Consider the following 24,807-nt stretch of genomic DNA (forward strand, 5'->3'; position numbering starts at 1 on the left):
CCCCTGGGAGTGCCTCTGTACTGCTTGCTCCCTGTGGGGTTCGTCCTCAAGGCCACTCAGCAGTGGCTATAACAAATTGTGATAAATGTTGTCCAAGGGTCAGTGTTCAAAGAAGAGGAACAAAGGTAGTCAAGGGAGCCCTCTGCCCCCAAGGGAAGCAGTAGATGGGGGAAGTAGGCCAGGCCCCGCTGGCCCAGGAACTCAGGCCAAGCCCTGGATATGCACGGGTGGTGCCGCAATGCCCAGCTCCTCCCGTAGAGCCCTCAGGGACTGCTCCCAGCGCCGCTCATAGTACAGGTTGAAGACACATGGGGCTGTGCGCCCGTTCTGAACGGCCCATGGGATCAGCTCCGAGACCAGCACTTGCAGGCTCTGAGCACTGAGTTGGATCGGTCCAAAGAGAGCACCCAGGATGCACATGGGCAGGCCAGTCTGGACAGCCTCAAACCATTTCACCACCATCTCCCCCAGGATGTTGGTGGGCATCCCCAGCAGGGTGTGAAGCATGTCGTGCACCTCCCGGTATCGCTGAATCACATACGCTAGCTCCTCATCATCCACGAAGCGGGTGGGTGCTCGGGTGTCTGGGGAGACCCTATTCACATCCAGGAAACGGAGATACTCGCGACCCAGGGAGCCTTCTGGCAGGCTCTGAGGGTGGACGTCGAAATCCGGGGACGCTCCTGCAGGATCTGGGCACCCTCTGGATCCCTCCTCATCTGGTCCCTGAGGACCTTCAGGGTGCGGTGTCCTGTGGTCTCCCCTAGAACTGCGACCATGTCGTGGCGGCAGGGGTCATAGAGCGCCATTGCCGCGGAGCCGGCGGCCAGCAGCGCTTTCTGCAGCGGGGAGGTGGGGATGTGGTGCGAGTACAGCGGGCCGGCGCCGGCGCCGTCGCTCCTGGCCCGGAGAGGCATTTGTGCTGCAAGCCGCAGGAGGCCGGGAAGCCCGCGGAGCCCGCGGAGCCGGCGCAGGACAGGGCGCAGCAGAGTCGCCATGGCAGTGGGCGTCCACTTGTATATTTTTCTAATCAAGAAAGTAGTTCTCTAGTTTGATTGCATATGTAGCAGTGATTTAGAATAATACCCTCTTTTTAAATTTGTCCTTTAACCTTGGTGAATTAATACACAGGAAATAGGAAGTTGATTACTGTCTCCTTGAGAAAGGGGGCCTTCTTATTTGTAGTCTGAGTTTTTGCAGCAGTGAGAAGGGAAGAGCATTGAGTTTGACACAGAACCAGAAAGGGATGTGGAAGAACGTGGGTATGCTGAGAAGGAGTTTGGGGATCCAGGAGCAGACATTAAGAAGAAATATTACTCGTCATTCATCCATGGTCTGTTCCGTGTTTTTTTTTTTTTTTTTTTAATCGATTTTTTAGCTATTACCCAAGTAAAGCGGTTGTTGCATAAAACCAAAAACTTAGATGTGCCAAGGGAAATTCTCTGCCCTAAGGATACAAGATTCACCATCTCTATTCACTTTGAAATTGTTTCTTTTTTGGTTTTGTGTTTTGGCTTGTGATTACAGGATTATGTGGTTGGCGGGTATTTTTTTTTTTGTTAGGTGACATTAGTTCTATAGTCGTAGTGTAGTCTCTGAAACTGAAATTATCAGCAGAGTCTTCACCATCTGTTTTTGTTTCATGTGCTCCCTAAGGAAAGTTATGCTCTTTGACTTTGGCTGCTTCTGTCTTCAAATAGTAGTGTTTGAAAAACTAGTATAGAAATTTTCAAAGTTTCTGTTCTCAGGACCTCTTTGCAGTCTTAAAAATTGAAGCCCACAAACAGCTCTTACTTAAGGTGATTATATTTATTGATATTTACATATTAGGAGTTAAAACAAATTTAAAACATACGAGTACTGTACACGCAGGCAGGCATCTCCTGAGTCCGAGTGAGGCTGTCACTCTAGCATCTGGAATGTTCCATTGCACACTCAGGAGGGGACAGTGAAAAAGACAAATAATAATGGCTTTGTATTATGAAAAGTTTTGATCTCATAGATCCCCTGAAAGTCTCAGGTTTCCCCGCAGGGGTCCCTGAGCCACACTGTCAGGAACTGCTGCCTACTTTTTCCCATGGAATGTGAATCAAAACCTGTTGAATTTTAGCTGTAACTTAAGCTAGTTTGTATTTGTAAAAAGTAAAGGTACAGGATATTGTTTACATAATGATATACAACTTTAAATATTTTCAGCATTTACCTTGTATGATGGGCATGAAGCTAGAAACATGAATAATTATCAGACTAGAACCTGCTAATTTAAATACCTAGGCTTCAGCCTGCCATTGTTATAGTTCGATCAAAATGTGTCTAGCTGATTAAAATATCTACTGAATAGTCAGTGATTTATTAAGCTTTATGGGCCACTTTGGCCTTGTATTAATCTAAAGAAGAGGTCTCTAATGAAAAAAAGTCAAATTAACATGTTTATGTCTATAAATGCCACAAGTAAGTTAAATTACATAATTTTGTTAGCACTCTGAATAAAATGCCTCATAACTTTTTTGTAGGTTAGCCATTAAGTCCTTAGGAAAATGTATTTCTTTTCCTTACAGAGTTTCTGCTATGGTGCTGGCAAATCAGTTCATGTGCTGAGACATGTAGGCGGTCCTGAGAGAGAACCTCCCCAGGCACTTCGGCCACGGGATAGGAGACGGCAGGAGGAAATTGATTACAGACCTGATGGTGGGGCAGGTGATGCAGAGTTCTATTATAGAGGCCAAACTGGCCCCATTGAGCAAGGCCCTTATGCTAAAACATATGAGGGTAGAAGAGAGATTTTGAGAGAGAGAGATGTTGACTTGAGATTTCAGACTGGCAACAAGAGCCCTGAAGTGCTCCGGGCATTTGATGTACCAGACGCAGAGGCACGAGAGCATCCCATGGTGGTACCCGGTGTAAGTCAGCAACTCTTTTATTTTGCTGTCCCTTCGTTACTGGTTCTAAATGCTTCTGGAAGAGTTTTGATTGTTTTTACTCTTACCCTTCACCCTTAATTATATAATGAGTGATACAGTCACTCTGTCTCTCCCCTTTCTGGTCAAAAGTTAGTTCAGCTTTCTCAGAAGAAATAAAATTAGATTTAACTTTTATGTAAAATACAATTTAACAGTAGTTTGTTAGAACAGATGGTAATTCATACGAACCTTCATAGGAAGCCAGCATGTGAGCATGACAGAAATTTCTATCTTTGAAGAGATCAGAGAGGAGGCATCACTGAAGGCCCAGAGCTCTAGGGAAGGCACTGTAGGGCCCTAAAGGATTAGCTGGATGGAAGAGTGGGCTGGGGCCAGGGATCAAAAACATTGCTTCCCCAAATCTTCGGTGTCATTGGCTGGCTAGACTATACTTTTTACCTGTAGAATGGTGAGAAGTGTTTCACCATTATCAGTCTTTTAAAGGGACATTTCCATTTCTGTTTGAGGGAGGAATTTGTATTGTCATTTGAAATGTTTAAGTTGCAACTGTTAAACCTTTGAAATAGTTATGAACATAATAGAATCTGGGAAATTATAGAATCCCTTCCCATAGAGTTCGTACAAAAATAAACACATCTACATGTATCTAGAAAACCTTAAGATGGACCAGGTGCAGTGGCTCACGCCTGTAATCCCAGCACTTTGGGAGGCCAAGGCAGGCAGATCACTTGAGGTCTGCAGTTCAAGACTAGCCTGGCCAACATGGCAAAACCCCATCTGTACTAAAAATACAAAAAAATTAGCCAGGCATTATGTGGTGCGCACCTGTAATCCCAGCTACTTGGGAGGCTGAGGCAGGAGAATTGCTTGATTCCAGGGGGTAGAGGTTGCAGTGAGCCGAGATCATACCATTGCACTCCAGCCTGGGTGACAGAGTAAGACACCGTCTCAAAAAAAAAAAAAAACAAAAACCAAAACAAACATAAAAACAAGACCTTAAGATGCTCCTTCCAGCTTTTATAGTTAATAATTACCTGTCACCTATCTCAGAAGTCTTCCAGTGACTTCCTGTCTCACTTGAGGGGAAAGCCAGTTATCACAATGGCCTAGAAGCTTCCTTGGTCTCCCCTTCCCCCACATCCACTACCTCTCTGGTCACCTCTTCTTCCTCCATGCTCACTCTACTTCAGCCACAAGGGCTCCTGACTGTTCCTTGAACTGAGAGCCTTTGTACCTCCTGTTCATTTGCTCTACAGTATTCATTCATATATCATATGGTTACTGTCTTCAGGCCTTTACTCATTTTTATTATTTTTGGAGACAAGGTCTCACTCTGTGGTCAAGGCTGGAATTCAGTGATCTTAGCTCATTGCAGCCTCAAAATCCTGGGCTCAAGCGATTCTTTTGCCTCAGCCTTCCTAGTAACTAGGACTATACCACCATGCCTGGCTAATATTTTTTATTTTTTGTAGAGATGGGGTCTTGCTGTTACCCAGGCTGGTCTCAAACTCCTGGCCTCAAGCAGTCTTCTCACCTTGGCCTCCCAAAGTTATGGGATTACAGGCATATACCACCATGCCTAGCCATATCATGCTTTTTTTTTTTTTTTTTTTAATTATTTTTTATTATGCTTTAAGTTCTAGGGTAAATGTGCACAACGTGCAGGTGTGTTCATATGTATACGTGTGCCATGTTGGTGTGCTGCACCCATTAACTCATCATTTACATTAGGTATATCTCCTAATGCTATCCCTCCCTTCTCCCCTACCCCATGACAGGCCCCAGTGTGTGATGTTCCCCTTCCTGTGTACAAGTGGTCTCATGGTTCAATTCCCACCTATGAGTGAGAACATGCGGTGTTTGGTTTTCTGTTTTTGCGATAGTTGGCTGAGAATGATGGTTCCCAGCTGCATCCATGTCCCTACAAAGGACATGAACTCATCCTTTTTTATGGCTGCATAGTAGTCCATGGTGTATATGTGCCACATTTTCTTAATCCAATCGGCATTGATGAACATTTGGGTTGGTTCCAAGTCTTTGCTATTGTGAATAGTGCCGCAATAAACATACGTGTGCATGTGTCTTTATAGCAGCATGATTTATAATCCTTTGGGTATATACCCAGTAATGGGATGGCTGGGTCAAATCGTATTTCTAGTTCTAGATCCTTGAGGAATCACCACAGTCTTCCACAATGGTTGAAGTAGTTTACAGTCCCACCAACAGTGTAAAAGTGTTCCTATTTCTCCACATCTTCTCCAGCACCTGTTGTTTCCTGCCTTTTTAATGATCGCCATTCTAACTGGTGTGAGATGGTATCTCATTGTGGTTTTGATTTGCATTTCTCTGATGGCCAGTGATGATGAGCATTTTTTCATGTGTGTGTTGGTTGCATAAGTGTCTTCTTTTGAGAAGTGTCTGTTCATATCCTTTGCCCACTTTTTGATGGGGTTTTTTTCTTCTAAATTTGTTTGAGTTCTTTGTAGGTTCTGTATATTGGCCCTTCTCAGATGAGTAGATTGCAAAATTTTTCTCCCATTCTGTAGGCTGCCTGTTCACTCTGATGGTAGTTTCTTCTGCTGTGCAGAAGCTCTGTAGTTTAATTAAATTCCAGTTGTCAATTTTGGCTTTTGTTGCCATTGCTTTTGGTGTTTTAGTCATGAAGTCCTTGCCCATGCCTAAGTCCTCAATGGTATTGCCTAGGTTTTCTTCTAGAGATTTTATGGTTTTAGGTCTAACATTTAAGTCTCTAATCCATCTTGAATTAATTTTTGTATAAGGTGTAAGGAAGGGATCCAGTTTCAGCTTTCTACATATGGCTAGCCAGTTTTCCCAGTACCATTTATTAAATAGGGAATCCTTTCCCCATTTCTTGTTTTTGTCAGGTTTGTCAAAGATCAGATGGTTGTAGACGTGTGGCATCATTTCTGAGGGCTCTGTTCTGTTCCATTGGTCTGTATCTTTGTTTTGGTACCAGTACCATGCTGTTTTGGTTACTGTAGCCTTGTATTATAGTTTGAAGTCAGGTAGCATGAGGCCTCCAGCTTTGTTCTTTTGGCTTAGGATTGTCTTGGCAATGTGGGCTCTTTTTTGGTTCCATATGAACTTTAAAGTAGTTTTTTTCCAATTCTGTGAAGAAAGTCATTGGTGGCTTAATGGGGATGGCATTGAATCTGTAAATTCCCTTGGGCAGTATGACCATTTTCACAATATTGATTCTTCCTATCCATGAGCATGGAATGTTCTTCCATTTGTTTGTGTCCTCTTATTTCATTTAGCAGTGATTTGTAGTGGTCCTTCACATCCCTTGTAAGTTGGATTCCTAGGTATTTTATTCTATTTGAAGCAATTGTGAATAGGAGTTCACTCATGATTTGGTTCTCTGTTATTGGTGTATAAGAATGCTTGTGATTTTTGCACCTTGATTTTGTATCCTGAGACTTTGCTGAAGTTGCTTATCAGCTTAAGGAGATTTTGGGCTGAGACAATGGGGTTTTCTAAATACACAATCATGTCATCTGCAAACAGGGACAATTTGACTTCCTCTTTTCCTAATTAAATACACTTTATTTCTTTCTCCTGCCTGATTGCCCTGGCCAGCACTTCCAACACTATGTTGAATAGGAGTGGTGAGAGAGGGCATCCCTGTCTTGTGCCAGTTTTCAAAGGGAATGCTTCCAGTTTTTGCCCATTCAGTATGATATTGGCTGTGGGTTTGTCATAAATAGCTCTTATTCTGAGATACGTTCCATCAATATCGAATTTACTGAGAGTTTTTAGCATGAAGGGCTGTTGAATTTTGTCAAAGGCCTCTTCTGCATCTATTGAGATAATCATGTGGTTTTTGTCTTTGGTTCTGTTTGTATGCTGGATTACATTTATTGATTTGTGTATGTTGAACTAGCCTTGCATCACAGGGATGAAGTCTGCTTGATCATGGTGGATAAGCTTTTTGATGTGCTGCTGGATTTGGTTTGCCAGTATTTTATTGAGGATTTTTGCATCGTTGTTCATCAGGGATACTGGTCTAAAATTTTCTTTTTTTGTTGTGTATCTACCAGGCTTTGGTATCAGGATGATGCTGGCCTCATAAAATGAGGTAGGGAGGATTCCCTCTTTTTCTATTGATTGGAATCGTTTCAGAAGGAATGGTACCAGCTCCTCCTTGTACCTCTGGTAGAATTCTGCTGTGAATCCGTCTGGTCCTGGACTTTTTTTGGTTGGTAGGCTATTATTACCTCAATTTCAGAGCCCATTATTGGTCTATTCAGGGATTCAGCTTCTTCCTGGTTTAGTCTTGGGAGAGTGTATGTGTCCAGGAATTTATCCATTTCTTCTAGGTTTTCTAAGGTATTTGCGTAGAGATGTTTATAGTATTCTCTGATGGTAGTTTGTATTTCTGTGGGGTCGGTGGTGATATCCCCTTTATCATTTTTAATTGCGTCGATTTGATTTTTCTCTTTTTCTTCTTTATTAGTCTTGCTAGCGGTCTATCAATTTTGTTGATCTTTTCAAAAAACCAGCTCCTGGATTCATTGATTTTTTTGGAGGGTTTTTTGTGTCTCTATCTTCTTCAGTTCTGCTCTGATCTTAGTTATTTCTTGCCTTCTGCTAGCTTTTGAATGTGTTTGCTCTTGCTTCTCTAGTTCTTTTAATTGTGATGTTAGGGTGTCAATTTTAGATCTTTCCTGCTTTCTCTTGTGGGCATTTAGTGCTATAAATTTCCCTCTACACACTGCTTTAAGTGTCCCAGAGATTCTGGTATGTTGTATCTTTATTCTCATTGGTTTCAAAGAACATCTTTATTCTGCCTTTATTTCGTTATGTACCCAGTAGTCATGCAGGAGCAGGTTGTTCAGTTTCCATGTAGTTGAGCGGTTTTGAGTGAGTTTCTTAATACTGAGTTCTAGTTTGATTGCACTGTGGTCTGAGAGACAGTTTGTTATAATTTCTGTTCTTTTACATTTGCTGAGGAGTGCTTTTCTTCCAACTATGTGGTCAGTTTTGGAATAAGTGTGATGTGCTGAGAAGAATGTATATTCTGTTGATTTGGGGTGGAGAGTTCTGTAGATGTCTATTAGGTCCACTTGGTGCAGAGCTGAGTTCAATTTCTGGATATCCTTGTTAACTTTCTGTCTCTCGTTGATCTGTCTAATGTTGACAGTGGCGTGTTAAAGTCTCCCATTATTATTATGTGGGAGTCTAAGTCTCTTTGTAAGTCTCTAAGGACTTGCTTTATGAATCTGGATGCTCTTGTATTGGGTGCATATATATTTAGGATAGTTAGCTCTTCTTGTTGAATTGATCCCTTTACCATTATGTAATGGCCTTGTCTCTCCTCATCTTTGTTGGTTTAAAATCTGTTTTATCAGAGACTAGGATTGCAACCTCTGCCTTTTTTTTGTTTTCCATTTGCTTGGTAGATCTTCCTCCATCCCTTTATTTTGAGCCTTTGTGTGCCTCTGCACGTGAGATGGGTCTTGACTTTTTATCCAATTTGCCAGTCTGTGTCTTTTAATTGGAGCATTTAGCCCATTTACATTTAAGGTTAATATTGTTATGTGTGAACTTGATCCTGTCATTATGATGTTAGCTGGTTATTTTGCTTGTTAGTGGATGCAGTTTCTTCGTAGCATTGATGGTCTTTACATTTTGGCATGTTTTTGCAGTGGCTGGTACTGATTGTTCCTTTCCATGTTTAGCGCTTCCTTCAGGAGCTCTTGTAAGGCAGGCCTGGTGGTGACAAAATCTCTCAGCATTTGCTTGTCTGTAAAGGATTTTATTTCTCCTTCACTTACAAAACTTTAAGTTTGGCTGGATGACATATCACGTTTTCAGACCACCCTGATTTAAACTATAATTTGACCCTACCAGCCCACCCCACATTCAGCAGTCATATCTTCTCTGCTTTTTTTACATAGCCTCTTTAATTCAACATATATATCATACTTGTGTGATTTTCTTCTAACCTAAATATAAGTTCCAGTGAGAACAGTTTTATGTGTTTTGTTCCTGCTGTATCTCTAACACCTAGAACTTAATATATGCTCAATAAATATTTGTCAAATGAATTATTCTCACCAGGCTAGAGATGTTAACAATACTGATGACCAATTCTCTTAACGCCTTCTAAGCTGGGCCACTAGACCACCCAGTAGGCCCTAAGTGTTCCCACTCCTCCATGGGAGTACAGTGGAGTTTGGTGAGGTATAATAACATTTACATAATTATAACTTAGCACTGGACCCTGGATTTGAAAGAGTTTGGAGCTTGCTACAACAGATTAGGGTGGGAACTTTTTAGATATGTTTGATTACTGAGACTTCACATTACATCAAACAGTTAAAATGTAATTTTGTACTTTATAGCAGAAATCACCTGTTTTGGATACAAAGCCCAAGGAGATAGGTGGAATCCTGGGGGAAGGCACACTGAAAGAAAGCAGTACTGAAAGCAGCCAGTCTGCCAAGCCTGTCTCTGGCCAAGACACATCGGGGAATACAGAAGGTTCACCTGCAGTGGAAAAGGCCCAGCTCAAGTCTGAAGCTGTGGGCAGCCCAGACCAAGGCAGCACATACAGCCCCACAAGTGGTGTGGCTGGACCATGTGGACAGGATCCAGTCAGCAGCCCCTGTGGCTAGAGGAACACCAGCACAAACGACAGCCTCAAGTCTCCTCCGAGCTCTGTAAAGTATACTCTTCACTCTCTTTCTCTTCTCTGCAAGTATTCTGATTACTACAAAGGTGCCAACTTCAACATTCACATTTTTACTGACAATTAGAATTAACAAACACATGTATGTATATAAAAGCTTTTAATTTCATCTTCTCTTTGATATTTACATCCCATAAAGTAGGAAGTGTTTAAGATGAACAGATGGCAGGCATCACTGATTCTGGATAGTTAAGGAGACCAGTTTGAATTGGGGACATTGAAAAAGAAATTTTATTGTTATAGGCACTTACAGGAACCCACTAACCAACTTACGTTGCCTAGTGGAATCCACTAGAGTTCAGGCCACCCACTTGGTGCCTCCAGCATCTTCATGCAGCCATGGAGTGTCGTTACCAGGATCAGTCTGACTGACACCTCAGCTTGTCTCTATGTAGCCTGCCCACAGGTCATTGTGGCTTCGTAGTTTCATCTTTTCTGCAGCTATTACTACACCTGCATCCTTATTGTCACTTTTACTTTATGTTTACTTAGAGAAAACTGAAGACTGCCAGGGCAATTTAGATAACATTGGTAATCTGTTTTACAGAGTCAGTTGACTGAAAATGACATTATTCTTTTCCCCCACCAAATGAAGTATATGGGCTTTTTATAAGACCTATTTTTCATGTTACTCAGAATCCTAGCATATTATCATATCTTAATTTATATTATAGCAGATCATATTGTCTTGTCCATAGGAAGTTTGCATTTTTAGAAATCTGTACACAGAGAATACCATAATGAGGAAGAAAAGTTGGGTGTCTTCCTTAACTGCAGACAGGACATCAGTCAGCACTTTACATTAGTCTTTCTTGTTATCAAAAGCATTCCTCATTTTAAACTGTTTAAAAAGCAATTCATAAATTTTGTACCTGTCCTTAGCAGATTTCACAGACATCAGGTGTCCTTCGTTTTAACCATATTCACACTACAAGATTTCACAGACATCAGGTGTCCTTTGTTTTAACCATATTCACACTACAAGTTATGTTCAACTGCTTACTAAAAATGATACCAGTCAGGAATAAAGTCTTGAAATTTTCATGCAGATATTTGTATCCCAAGCACTTGCTTTTTCATTTTAATACGAAATGCAGAATGCACATTTTTGGATCCAGGAAGTGTTACTTATGTGCCTGTAACAATTTAATTTTAGGCCAGGCGCAGTGGCTTATGCTTACAATCCCAGCATTTTGGGAGGTCGAGGGAGGATGATGGCTTAAGCTCAGGAGTTCAAGGCTATCTACTAAAAATAAAACTAGCCAGGCATGGTGGTACACACCTGTAGTCCCAGCCACTTGGAGGGCTGAGAGAAGAAGATGGCGAGGTGGCAGTGAGTTATGATCTAGCCACTGTACTCCAGCCTGGGTGACAGGGCAAGACCTTGTCTCAAAAAAAATTATACATGTTAATATATTCTAGTTTAATATTGCAAACATCTTTAGTATTTCATCAGAAAGGTTATTTTTTCTAAGAAGTGCAAAAGGATTTTAAGATTTTTAACACAGAGGGCATATAACAAATGAATCCTGACAGACACCTGCAGTTTAGAATAAGTTTGTGAACATCCATGCATATAAAGTAGTCCTCTGGGGACAAGACATGTTCACACTGACCCCAAGGTGAGAGCTGTCTTTTGAACTGTGATCCGACTCTGAAAAGTAGTGAATGCCCCAGGTGATAGACTGTAACTGTGAATGGAATTAAAGCTGCTTGCATGCCTTTTAATCCAAAAACAAATTCTTTTAAAAAAATTTTAAATAAAATTTCACCTCTGTATTCTTTCATTACAGATATCCATTTGGGGATGAAATCTACTTTGACAGCTAGCAAGGCAACGTGCAGCTGCTGTTGAATGACGACAGCAATTCAGGAAAGACTTAAATATGAAAGCAAATTGAACACATCAGGGCCAGTTTATTATCAGAAAAGAGATAAGGCTTATTGACTAGCCAATATGTCATTAAAATTAAGGTTTATAGTGTGAAGCTTTTTTAAAATTTAATTTTGAGAGTTTTGCTCTGTTGCCCAGGCTGGAGTGCAGTGGCGCAACCTCGGCTCACTGCAACCTCCACCTCCCAGGTTCAAGCGATTCTCCTGCCTCAGCCTCCCAAGTAGCTGGGATTACAGGTGTGCGTCACGATGCCTGGCTAATGTTTGTATTTTTAGTAGAGACGGGGTTTCGTCAGGCTGGTCTCGAACTCCTGACCTCAAGTGATCTGCCCTTGTCGGCCTCCCAAAGTGTTGGGATTACAGGCGTGAGCCATCGTGCCCAGCCTATATAGTGTGAAGCTTTTAGGAAAATCAGAACAGGGTAGATAGACAGCTATTAAAAACAGTGTTTAAATGGAATAATGTTGAATGTTTACAGGCTGTAAGAACTATTATATACACAAAATAAACTTTTTACATTGTGGTTTGGTATACTGTGTTACTGAATTTTCTTATAAGAACCCCATGAAACTTACCTGAGTTTTTAAAATGCTATCCAGGACATCACACCTTATAGTATACGTAAAACATAATGTAATCCAGGTTTTAATTTAGTACTTTTTGTTTTTTGGCTGAGCACTTTAATTCCAGATTATGACTCTCTCTTTAAAAAACATTGGCCATTTAGATAAATATTTCTATTTGCCCATTCAAATCACCTGAATGACTTTTTGAAAGAATAGGGGTCCACATCCCCAGATCCCATCCCAGCTGTGCACAGTCAGAAGCAAGGAGAGTGGAACAAGTTGGCAACTTGTTCCAAGCATGGGCTTTTGCAGTCTGTGATGCAGTGTTACTCCAGGCCCTGGTCTGTCCCATACTTGTCTTTTGCTACAGTTACTTTGTTATCCCCTTGTAAACTGCCTTCAGTATCTGGGATAAGGAAGACAAGGCTTAATGACAACTAATGTTCTAGCTGACATCTTTTATACTTAATTTTTGTGAGTTTTCATCTGTTTTCTATTTATGTGTCCTAGGTTCTTGACCTAACCATATGGTGCTTTTTGTTTTTTTTATATTGGGACTTAGAAAAGTTTGTTTTACAGCAGTATTATGGAACAGAAGAGACCATTTTAAATATATATATATTTTAAACAAATAGCCCAAAACACACAAAAGATACTTGTTTTCTAGAGACAGGGTCTTGTTCTGTCACCCAGGCTGGAGTGCAGCCTCCACCTCCTGGGCTCAAGTGGTCCTCCTGGCTCAGCCTCTTAAGTAGTTGGGACTACAGGTGTGTGCCAGCATGCTTGCTATCTTTTTTCTTTTTTTTTTTTTTTGAGACAGAGTCTTGCTTTTTCACCCAGGCTGGACTCCAGTGGCTGGTCTCGGCTCACTGCAGTCTCAGCCTCCCAGGGGTTCAAGCGATTCTCTTGCCTCAGCCTCCCAAGTAGCTGAAACTACAGGTGCATGCCACCATGGCCAGCTAATTTTTGTATTTTTAGTAGAGATGGGGTTTCGCCATGTTGGCCACGAAGGTCTCAAACTCCTGACCTCAAGTGATCCACCCACGTAGGCCTCCCAAATGCTGGGATTACAGGCATGAGCCACCGCGCCTGGCTGCTGATTTATTTTTTGTAGACACGGGGGTCTTACTATGTTGCCCAGGTTGGTCTTGAACTCCTAGCCTTAAGCAATCCTCCTGCCTCAGCCTCCCAAAGTGCTGGGATTACAGGCATGAGCCACCATGCCCAGCCCAAGAAGCAGAGTTTCTTTTATACTGACTGGCCTAAAAAATATTGAAAATAGATTTTCATGGAGAAAAAAAAAAACTAGATTTTTAATAAGACTATTTTATATGCTTTTTTACATTGATCAAGTACATTATTTTTACTAAACAGCATTGTTTCCCACTACATCCATGGTTATGTGTAAAAAAAAATGCCATTGTCAAGATTTTAAAAAATTATTTCCATAAGAGGATTAAATTCTAATCTATGATTCACTTAACTTCCTACTTTACAAACACTAGGTAAAGTAACCTAACAAGCTGCCAAAGAACACATCCCAAGTAATCACAGATGATGAAGCACCTTTACAGGACACCTCCACCCTCAAACATGCGCGTGTCCAGAGAAGTAGTAATGCCTTAATAGACTACTGAAGGTTAACTATTTACATTATTCTAAAAATATTTTAAGCTGTATTACAGTGCTATAAATTCTCCTTTTAAGGAAAAAATTAATAGATTGTTTCCTTACCGTGTTCTGAAAGGAAAAAAAAAATACATCTATAGTAACTAGTGGTCTGCTGATTTTTTCCCTGAATTTTTAAACTCCAACAAAGCATTACTTTGCAAAAAGTCCTTTAGCCCAAAGTCAGTGTCTCTGTTTTGATCTCTTTGTAAAAGAACTCTCTGTTCATCCATTCTCTTTGCCTGGGACCGTAAAATAAGGCTGAAAAAGTCTTCATCTGGTACTGTCGGACCCTTTGTGGTAGCAGGTGGTGGAGCACATCTTTGATCATCTAATCTGGATCCCTAAAAGTGTATGAGAAAGAGATTAAAAGACATCCTGTGGGAAAGAAAGCACCAAGCTATGTTATATCTCTGTCAGTCATACCAAGAAAACACAGTTGTAAACTTATTTGGGGCTTCTCAGAAATTAATCTTTGATTTTACATTGTTTTCTTTAGTTCCCAGCCTGATTTCTGAAATAAATTAATCTTTAAACCTGAAACTGCATACAATTTTTCCTTTAAAATGACTTATATAGGTATAGCTGCTTCATGGGTTTAGTAAGTGCATTATATTAAGTCATACTGTTTTAATTATAATTGGTCACAAAAAATCTGAGATAAAACACAAGGTCAACTCTATCTAAGTATGACAGTTCAAGGTTATAATCTAACAGGCATCAACAGTGGAACTTAACAAACCTTTAGAAATATGTACAAACCCATGAGGAACTACCTTAAAAAAATCGCGTCTTAGGCTAGGTGACAGCAAACTGTAACCCAATGCCTGCTTCTGTAGATGAAGTCATTTTCATTTTCCCATCAATACATCTGTTTATATACTGTCTATATGGCTGCTTCCCTACTAAATGGCAGAGTTGGGCAGTTGCAACAGAGACCATATAGGCTGCAAAGCCTAAAATATTTTCTATCTGGCCCTTAACAGGAAAAGTTTGCCTGCCTCTGTCTTAGGCAGTTAAATCTGTTAAGAAATAGCCGGCGGATCACGAGGTCAGGAGATCGAGACCATCCTGGCTAACACGGTGAAACCCCGTCTCTACTAAAAAATACAAAAAAAAACTAGCCGGGCGAGGTGGCGGGCGCCTGTAATCCCAGCTACTTGGGAGGCTGAGGCAGAAGAATGGCGTAAACCCGGGAGGTGGAGCTTGCAGTGAGCTGAGATCCGGCCACTGCACTCCAGCCCGGGTGACAGAGCGAGACTCCGTCTCAAAAAAAAAAAAAAAAAAAAAGAAATAGCCCAGACTGATTTTTTTTTTTGAGACACAGTCTCGCTCCGTCATCTAGGCAGGAGTACGGTGGTGTGATCCTGGCTCACTGCAACCTCCATCTTTCAGGTTCAACTGATTCTCCTGCCTCAGCCTCCCAGTAGCTGGGACTAAAGGCATGTGTCACCACACCCGGCTAATTTTTTTATTTTTAGTAGAGACAAGGGTTTCACCATGTTGGCCAGGCTGGTCTTGAACTCTTGACCTCAAGTGATCTGCCCGCCTTGGCCTCCCAAAATGCTGGGATTACAGGCATGAGCCACCATACCTGGTCTCTGAATTTTTCTTTCAAGTTTGAGTATTATGATTCTTACATTAGACATGCTACTTGTCAAATAAAAAATACATGTACTTACAAGTATACACCACAGTTTCTGGCATTATAGCTCAAGAATAAGAATAGAAGTGTGATAGCTGATATTTGAATACCCACTACATTGTTAGGGACTGTGATAAGCACATAGATCCCTGAGTATTTAATCCCACAACCCTCAGAGGATGCAGTTATTTACTGCCCTCCTAAGTCGGTGCCGCCTCCACACATACATGGCTCACTCATTTCTCCTGTCATAAATTGATAATTTCAATGTCCTCCAATTAACCCAACACTTGGCACTTCAGTTCCTAGACTTCCTCTGATTGAGTGTTCTCATCCTTCACTTCGGCATTAGCCATTTGGCTCCCATGATCATATTCTAGCCTCTTGTTCTCTCTATAGAAATGCCTCTTGCAGTTCTTTGCCCATTTTTGAATCAGGTTGGTTTTTGTTGAGTTTTAGGAGTTCTCTATATATTCTGGATATTAATCCTTTATTAGATATGTGATTTCCAAGTATTTTATGTTGAGTTGCCTTTTTACTGTTGATAATGTCCTTTGAGGCACAAGTTTTTAAGTCCATTTTGTCTATTTTGTTGTTGTTGTTCCCTGCTCCTTTGGTTTTATAACCAAGAAATCACTGCCAAACCCAATGCCATGAGGCTTTCCTTTTTTTTTTTCCTTTAGAGACAGGGTCTCACTCTGTGGCCTAAGCTAGAGCACAGTGACATGATCATGGCTCACTGCAGCCTTGAACTCCTAGGCTCAAGTGATCCTCCCACCTCAGCCTCCTGCATAGCTGGGACTACAGGTGTATGCCATTAAAAAAATTTTTTTATAGAGATGGGATCTCACTATGCTGCCCAGTCTGGTCTTGAACTCTTAGGTTCAAGCAATCCTCTCATCTTGGCCTCCCAAAGTGCTGGGATTACAGGTGTGAGCCACCACATGCTCCTCTTTAGTTTTATAGTTTTAGTTCTGATGCTTAGGTCTTTGATCCACTTTGAGTTTTGTATATAGTATTAGGTAAGGGTCCAACTTCATTCTTTTTGTATGTGGCTATCTAGTTTACTCAGAACCATTTGTTGATAAAACCATCCTTTCCCCCATGGAATGGTCTTGGCACCCCTGTTGTGTATCATTTGACCACACATGCAAAGTTTATTTCTGGGATCTGTATTCTGTTCCTTTGGTCTATATGTCTGTCTTTATGCCAGTACTGCACTGTTTTGATTAGTGTAGTTTTGTAATAACCTGAAATAAAAAAATGTGAGTCCTAAAGCTTTATTCTTAAGATTGTTTTGGATATTTGGAAGTCCCTTGAGGTTCCACATGAATTTTAGGAATTTTAGGCTATATTTTCTATTTCTGTAGGGGGAAAAAACCATTTGGATTTTTACAGGGATTGCATTGAATTTGTAGGTCACTTTGGATAGTATCAAAATTTTAACATTAAGTCTTCTAATCCATGAACATGGGATATTGTTCCATTTGTTTTCTTTCATCTCTTTCAGCAATGTTTTGTGGTTTTCATTATACAAGTCTTTTGCCTCAATGATTAATTCCTAAGTACTTTATTTTTTTGATGCTATTTTAAATGGAATTTTATATTTCTTTTCAATTGTTCATTGTTAGTGTATAAACACACAACTGATTTTTGTGTTGATTTTGTATCATGCTATTTTGCTGAACTTGTTGATTACCTCTGTCAATTTTATTGATATTTTGTCCTTTTCGATGTGAATGCCTTTTTTTCTTTTTTGCCTAATTGCTTGAATTTCTAGTACCTCATTGAATAAAAGTGGCCAAAACCTGCATTCTGATCTTGTTCCTGATCTTGGAGGAAAGCTTTCAGTCTGTCACCATTGAGTATGATATCAGCGGTGCATGTTTCGTATATGGCTTTTACTATGTTCTGGTAGTTTCCTACTGTTGCTAATTTTTAAGTTTTTATCATGAAAGAGTTTTGAATTTTGTCATTTTTTTTTCCTATATGTGTTTTTTCCCTTTATTCTGTTTATGTGTTACATTGATTGATTTTCACATGTTGAACAATCAATCCTTGTATCCTAGGAATAAATCCCACTTGGTCATGTTGTAAAATCCTTTTGATGTGCTGCTGAATTTGGATTGTAGTATTTTGTTGATTTTTGCATCTGGATTCATGAAGGATATTGATCTGTACTTTTCTTGTAGTGTCTGTCTGGCTTTGGTATTGGCAATACTGGCCTCATAGAATGAGTTATGAAGTATTCCTTTATTTTCAGTTTTTGGAAGGAACAGTTTGAGAAGGCATAGTGTTAGTTCTTTAAATGTTTGATAGAATGCACCAGTAAAGATATCAGGTCCAGGGCTTTTATCAAGAGGTTTTTGATTACTGATGCAACCTCCTTACAATGGGTGTATTTTCTGTTTCTTCATCATTTGTTCTTGGTAAGTTTGTGTTTCTAGTAATTTGAATGTTTTTAAAATTTATCTAGCTAAAAGTTTGTCAATTTTGTTAATCTATTTTTCAAAACGTTTTGGCTTCATTGATTTTCTCTATTTTTTTTCTGTTCTGTATTTTATTTATTTCTGCTATAATCTTTATTTTTCTTTCTTTCCTTCTGCTAGTTTAGGGTTTTGTTTGTTCTTCTTTTTCTAGTTCCTTAAGTTGTAAAGTGAAGTTGTTGACTTGAGATCTTTCGTCTTTTTTTAGTGTAAACATTTATGGCTATGAATTTCCCCCTTGGCATTGCCTTTGCTATGTCCCATACATTTTTGTATGTTTATTTTTATTTGTCTCTATTTTATAGTTTCCATTGTGATTTCTTCTTTGATGGATTAGTCGTTTCAGAGTGTTTAATTTCCACAAATTTGTGAGTTTTTCCTGTTTTCCTTCTGTTATTGCTTATTTTATCCTTTGGGGTCAGAGAAGGTACTTTATATGATAGTTATCTTTTAAATCTGTTGAGAATTTGTGGCCTAACATATGGACTGACCTGAAAAATGTTCCATGTGCACCTCAGAAGAATGTGCACACTGCTGTTGTTGGGTCAAGTGTGCTATATGTGCACATTAAATCTAGTTGGTTTACTGTGTATTCAAGTCCTCCTTTTCCTCACTTATCTTCTAGTTGTCCTATCCATTAATGAGCACAGGATATTGAATTCCACAACTATTTTTGTAGAACTGTCCATTTCTCCCTTCAATTCTGTTAATTTTTGCTTCATAGATCTTGATGGTTTGTTATGTATCTTTAGCATTCCTTGAATCTACTGGGACCACTGCTACTTTTTACTTTCACACCTTTCATTTCTTTATTTCCCTTCTTACAGCCTAGATTCTAAAGTCCATTATTAAAATCACTTCCTGGCACATGTCTTCAACTACCATTCTCTCCCCTAAATCCCATTCTCCTGGCAAAATATCAGTCTTGATTTATCTCTCTGCTTCAAGCAGCTGGTTATGACTGGATAAATACACAATTGCATTCAACCAGTTTTACTTCCAGTGACTGTGAACCTCAGGTGGGTTCTTTCCACAGCACAGTATTCTTAATACTTTCCCCTAGTTTCAGTTTCTCTAAGTCATCTATTTCCCACTTCCTTTTTCTTCAAATTTGTAGGGCTCCCCAACCCCAGTCTTAACTAATGACTACTTCTTTCTTTGGTGAGACAATAAAAGCATCCAGAGAGAATTCCTACTTGCTCCCATCTCCAAATGCATACTCTGCTTTCCCTCTCTCACCTACACAAAAACTGTGTTCTTCAGTTACCCCAGACTTACCTACATCACTGACTCTTCTCTACTTGACCGTTTCCACCTGTAAACTATGTTATCACCCCAAAAAAGAAAAGAAAAAACCACATTTGCCTTCTATTTCTTTTCTAGCTAATGGTCCATTTAACCCATTAAAGTTTTCTATATTTACTATCTCCCCTTTCACACTTCCCATTTTCCCACCCCACTCAATCCTTTGTCCCCACCATACCACTGAAACAGTATCTTTCAAAATTATTTATAATCTCCATGTTATCAAATCTAGTAGTTATCATCTGACTCAGGTTCTTAGCAACATTTGCCACAGTTGAGCACTGCTTAAGATACACTCTTCACTTGATTTCCACCACACCACACCTCACCCCACCCCACCCCAGCCCACCCTCGGGGTATCCTTCCAACTCTCTGGCTGTTGCTGCTTTGCCAGCTCATCTTCCTCCATCTAACTAGTAGACTTTGAAATGCTCAGGGCTTAGTCTTCCTGTCCTATTCTTTAGGTAATTTCTTCCCAGGGCTTTAATACCAGCTATATGCTGATGCCTCCCAAGTTTACATCTCCCTTGGGCTCCAGATTTCACATCAAATTGCCTATTTAACACCTCTACTTCATTGTCTATACCAGTCACACCTGCCGTTCCTTGAACTGGCTAACAGTTTACCAAATTTAACATGTCTAAAACAGAACTCTTGCTTTTTGTCTCCAAACTTGCTTCTCTCTAGTCATCTCCATTTCAGTAAATAGAACCATTCATTTCCCAGTTATTCAAGGTATAAGTAATCTTTGATTCTCTTTCCCTGAAACCCTCTACCCAATTTATTAAGACATCCTGCCAACTAACCATAATATATAACTGATATAATAACTAATAATGTAGCCCTACGCTGACTACTCACTGTTACCACTCTAGTCCACATCACCAGTATTTTTTGCCTGCATTGCCATACTATCTTCCTAGCTGGTTTTCATACTAACACCCTTGCCCCTCTACATTCTTCCATCAGTAGCCAGGATCCTCTTTGAGGATACTCCCAGTACTTTCTTAATACATCTAAAACACAAGACTTTATCATGGCCTCCAAGAGCCTAGATGATCTAGGCCCTGATTACTTCTCCATCCTCATATTGTGCGACTCTTCCCTTCCCCTACCCATCCCATGCCAGTCACATTTGCCATTCCTTGAACTGGCTAAGCTTTTATATCCAAGAGGGGACTTGCTGCCTCTGCATGGAATACTCTTTCTCTAGATAGTTACATGGCTGACTGCTTCACTGCATTCAGGTCTCTGTTCAAATGACAATCTAGAAAGGTCTTCTCTAACCACCCTACCTAAAACAGACACTCCCCCTACCACCAACACCTTCGCTTATCCACTACCCCTTTATCCTCCTTTAAAGTTCTTCATAGCAAGTATGATTACCTAATACAACACACATACACACACATACTCTCTCTCTCTATACACACACACACACACAAACACACACACATGCACTTGTCTCTCCTAAAATGTAAGATCCTTTAAAAATCAAGTGTGTCCTCAATGCCTAGAATAGCACCTGAAACATAATCGGTGTTCAATAATTTTTTACTGAATGAGGGACAATAATAACTCTCTAATAAAAAATAAGCCCTTCCTGAATGAGAATTATAACACTGCCAATGTTCTCAGTGGCATCTGAGCTGTATGCAGAATGAAAAAAACATACAGACATACTTGACATTTTACAAGGATGTCAAAGAAATCTTCATCAGCCTCTTTGTTGTCATTAGTCATCAGGTGGCTAAGTACCGACTGGCTGTTGTTTTGTGTTAGACGAAGCCCTGGCAAATTACTGAAACTAGCCCTCTGGTCATCCAGACGACGGCTCTGTGAGCTGGCAAGAAGATCTAAAAACTCATCCGTGTTGGGGGATACCACAGGAACAGACGGTGCTAAGAATAGTAGAAGAAAGCGAAAGGTTAAAAAAAACAAAAAAACAAAAAAAACCTAAGCACATTTATTATATATACCTAGATCTTTTCAGCCTTGCCAGTCCCAATACCTGCCCTGCCCTCCTGCTATAGCGCTGACACGGATGGGCTTTGGCTAGATGGGTGTGGTTTTTACTGGTGGGAGGGAAAAATGAACCCTAGAGTACTTCAAATGACCCACTTGGGGGTTATTCAGATTTGGCTATATTTCTCTATTTAACGCTCACTCAAAATGTAACTATATGTGACCAGATTTCAGAAGGTGAATAAACTGTTTTTCTTACATAATTTCTCAGACCAGGATGTGTGGGACAGTGTTTTTTATTCTAGGCCCTGGATACAAATCATTTAGTAAACTAACAGTTAAGTGCTGCTGGCAAGTCTTGGTCTATGGTATAAGAAGTCTTTTGGTAGCTGAAATAGAAAAATATAAGCAACCTATTTTAGTCCTTTCTAACTCAGCCAGGCCTTAGCCTCAGCCTTAGCCATAGGTTCCTCTTCAGTCTGTCTTTGTTTTTCTTTCTTAATTCAGATACGAAGTATTGACATTTTATATATAATCATAAAGTATGTATAACTACTTTTCTTCCTCATTTGTATTTTTAAAAGTTATATTAAGGCTGGGCATGGTAGCTCATGCCTGGAATACCAGCACTTTGGGAGGCTAAGGCAGGAAGATCACTTGAGGCCAGGAGCTTGAGACCAGCCTGGACAACATAGCAAGACCTCATCTCCACAAAAAATAAAAATAATTAGCCGGGCATGGTGGTGTGTGCCTGGAGTCCCAGTTAACTTGGGAGGCTGAGGTAGGAGGACCACTTGAGCCCAGAAGCACAAGGCTGCACTGACTATGATCATGGCCTGGCACTCCAGCTTGGCTAACAGCAAGATCTCGTCTCAAATAAATAAATAAAATCAGATTTTATTTTTATATATTTTTTAGACATAGGCTTTAACTATGCTGCCCAGGCTGCAGTGCGGTGGCTATTCACAAACACGATCATTGCACACTATAGCCTCAAACTCCTGACCTCAAGTGATCCTCCCACTTCAGCCTCCCAAGTAGCTGAGATTACAGGCGTGCACCACCACACCTGGCTCACAGTCACATTTTCCACAACAGATTTTTCAAAGAAAACTAGGGAGGTAGTATAATATAGTTAGTAGAAGGCACATTGGACTAAAAACACATATATACATAAGGGAACTGAAAAAACCTTGTTTGAACTGTATAATAGCAGCATTTCGGATATACCTGGATTCAGGCTCATTTATTATATCTCTTATGATGAGAACTCAATTCTCAGAAATGAACCACAAGAATATCAAAGAGAACTATTAAAATCGGGGGAGAAACAGAGATGACTTACTTTTTAGCATCATTTTGGGGGGAGTGGAAGAAGTTGTTGTTGAAACTGTATGGGAGTTCTTTTCTTGCAAGCAACATCTCTGATCATCCATCCTATTGCTTTGAAATCGGCTTAATAAGTCAAAGAACCCTTCATCTCCAATAGCATCTGCACTGATTTTCTAAAATATTGAGAGGAAGTCTAGTTCATTTGAATATTCCAGTATTATTTTTAGATCATCAGTGAACATCATGATGCATTTAAATGCAAAAGGTAAAGGATGAGGATTAAAAATGAGAATTGACATTTTGAAAAAGAATACAAGATGGCAAATATTGGTAATAAAATCTTATTTTAATCCAACTAACAAAAAGCACTTCTAGTTTTTAATTCCTGTATTTCTGAAGCTAAAGAAACATACCTCAGACGTAACAGAACCACTACAGATACTGAATTATGCAAACACTGGTGATACAGGCCTGTACTTCAGGCTCTGCATTCAGTTCTAAACATTCTACAGTGGAATTTAAGTACACTTACCTCTTTGTAAGAGCTGTCTAAGAAAGAAAACAAGGGTATTTTCCTACCATAGTGATTTCTAAGGTCTTTTTATTATACTTAGATTTGAAGACCCTGAAAAAATACAAACTTCAAATAAATGAATATTTGTGAGGAGAGCAAGATCTATATTTATACTTCATTTGGAAGGCTTCAAAACTGAAATGATTAATGCAATGTTTAATACAAGTAATTATTTTAATTTTTTCATAATGATGTATTATAATAGAGGCACATATACAAAAAATGTTATGGGCCTGAGGAGGAGAGAAGAACTAATTTTTAGGAGAAACAGGGAAAATTTCATAGCATGTATTTGTGTTGGCTCCTTAAGAATGAATAGACATTTGGAGGTGAGAGATGTTTCATACTGGTTAATATGCAATAGTATTCAATTGATGATGAACTGAAGGGTAGGGGTAGGTATAGAGGAGGGAAGAGGCCTTTGTATGCAATACTAACAAATGTAGACTTTATCCTATGTGAAATAAGATGAGCACTGGCAATAGTCAATTTTAAGCAGTTTTGTTTAGCGATAATAAATGAAGGCAGGGAGATCAGTTCAGGTACCTATTGAAGTCTAGGTAAGAGAGTAAGTACTAGGCTAAGACATGGTAGCAGATTTTTTTTTTTTTTTTTTTTTTTTTGCGGAATCTCGCTCTGTCATCCAGGCTGAAGTGCAGTGGTATGATCTTGGCTCACTGCAACCTCTGCCTCCCAGGTTCAAGTGATTCTCCTGCCTCAGCCTCCTGAGTATCTGGGACTATAGGTGCATGCCACCACACCTGGCTAATTTTTGTATTTTTTGTACAGTCAGGGTTTCACCATGTTGGCCAAGCTGGTCTTGAACTCCCGACCTCAGGTGATCTGCCTGCCTTGGCCTCCCAAAGTGTTGGGGTAGCAGATATTTTTTAAAAGGGGTGAGGGTGAGAGCAGATCTGAGGGACACAGTAGATTTGATGTGGTTAGTGAAAGAGGGAATCTTGCACGACACTGGGGTTCCTGGCTTAGGGACAGAGTAAATGGTATCCCTTTAACTGGGACAAGGAAAACAGGAGTGATTAAGAGAAGTTTTTAACATGTTAAATTTGAGGTTTGGGAATGATATATACATAAGCCACAGTCAAATGTGTTAATTACCAACAAAAGACTTTTTCCTAGGAGCAAAAAAGCCTAGAATTAAAGACTGAACGTAAAAATATATATGGCTCCAAAAGTATGGGCATTTTCAGTTGAGCTAAGTGAGCTTAGTTAAGACCCCAAACTTTGAACAAAGGCGTGACTTCCTTGAATTCCAGTCCTGCTCTAGATCTACAAAAATATCCCTGAATTTCTATATACCCCATAAGTTTTAATTTTATTAGTCATAGCTATCCCAGAAAAGCTATGTAAGAAACCACTGATAAAAATCGAGGCATTCTATAACAATACCACAGACTTGGGGGAAAGAAATTGAGACAAAAGACACTACAAGGATATAAGTATAAATGAAATGCTGACAAAAGAAATCTCTAACTTAAAACAAAAAGGTTAACTTTTTTTTCAAAGGCTCTCATTGCTGGAAAAATTGATTTTATTTATTTTACTCTTTTGAAGACAGTCTCACTCTGTCGCCCAGGCTGGAGTGCAGTGGCACGATCTCGGCTCACTGCAACCTCCAACTCCTGGGTTCAAGCGATTCTCCTGCCTCAGCCTCCTGAGTAGCTGGAATTACAGGCATGTGCCATCACACCCAGCTATTTTTTGTATTTTTAGTAGAGA

The 24,807-nt window shown here is 39.9% G+C and overlaps 2 protein-coding genes and 1 pseudogene across 28 annotated transcripts in view; 1 reads left to right on the plus strand and 2 right to left on the minus strand.

Annotated features, from left to right (window-relative positions):
• CLCC1 (chloride channel CLIC like 1) overlaps positions 1 to 12,060 on the plus strand; it is a 38,187-nt gene extending 26,127 nt beyond the window's left edge. For 7 of the 19 annotated variants that reach the window (XM_077952242.1, XM_077952243.1, XM_077952239.1 and 4 more), the window contains 3 exons: positions 2,559 to 2,900; positions 9,290 to 9,607; positions 11,430 to 12,060. In XM_077952242.1, the coding sequence (XP_077808368.1) occupies positions 2,559 to 2,900; positions 9,290 to 9,562 (615 nt within the window). In that variant the 3' untranslated portion in view covers positions 9,563 to 9,607; positions 11,430 to 12,060. Of the gene's footprint in view, positions 1 to 2,558; positions 2,901 to 9,289; positions 10,685 to 11,429 lie in introns of those variants that run through there. The other 12 variants (XM_077952240.1, XM_077952244.1, XM_077952245.1 and 9 more) reach the window with 8 other exon arrangements.
• On the minus strand, positions 202 to 1,012 carry LOC696696 (ubiquinone biosynthesis protein COQ4 homolog, mitochondrial pseudogene; annotated as a pseudogene). The gene has a single exon (XR_010613.5). The product of XR_010613.5 is annotated as a ubiquinone biosynthesis protein COQ4 homolog, mitochondrial pseudogene (transcript).
• A 1,324-nt stretch (positions 12,061 to 13,384) lies between the features above and the next one.
• GPSM2 (G protein signaling modulator 2) overlaps positions 13,385 to 24,807 on the minus strand; it is a 54,297-nt gene continuing 42,874 nt past the window's right edge. For all 8 annotated transcript variants that reach the window (XM_002801678.4, XM_077952238.1, XM_015146479.3 and 5 more), the window contains 3 exons: positions 22,510 to 22,669; positions 20,883 to 21,100; positions 13,385 to 14,107 (listed from right to left, as the gene is read on the minus strand). In XM_002801678.4, coding sequence (XP_002801724.2) covers positions 13,868 to 14,107; positions 20,883 to 21,100; positions 22,510 to 22,669 — 618 coding nt within the window. In that variant the 3' untranslated portion in view covers positions 13,385 to 13,867. The remainder of the gene's footprint in view (positions 14,108 to 20,882; positions 21,101 to 22,509; positions 22,670 to 24,807) is intronic.

This window comes from Macaca mulatta, chromosome 1, assembly GCF_049350105.2.
Source record: "Macaca mulatta isolate MMU2019108-1 chromosome 1, T2T-MMU8v2.0, whole genome shotgun sequence".
In the NCBI taxonomy this organism is placed as follows: Eukaryota; Metazoa; Chordata; class Mammalia; order Primates; family Cercopithecidae; genus Macaca; species Macaca mulatta.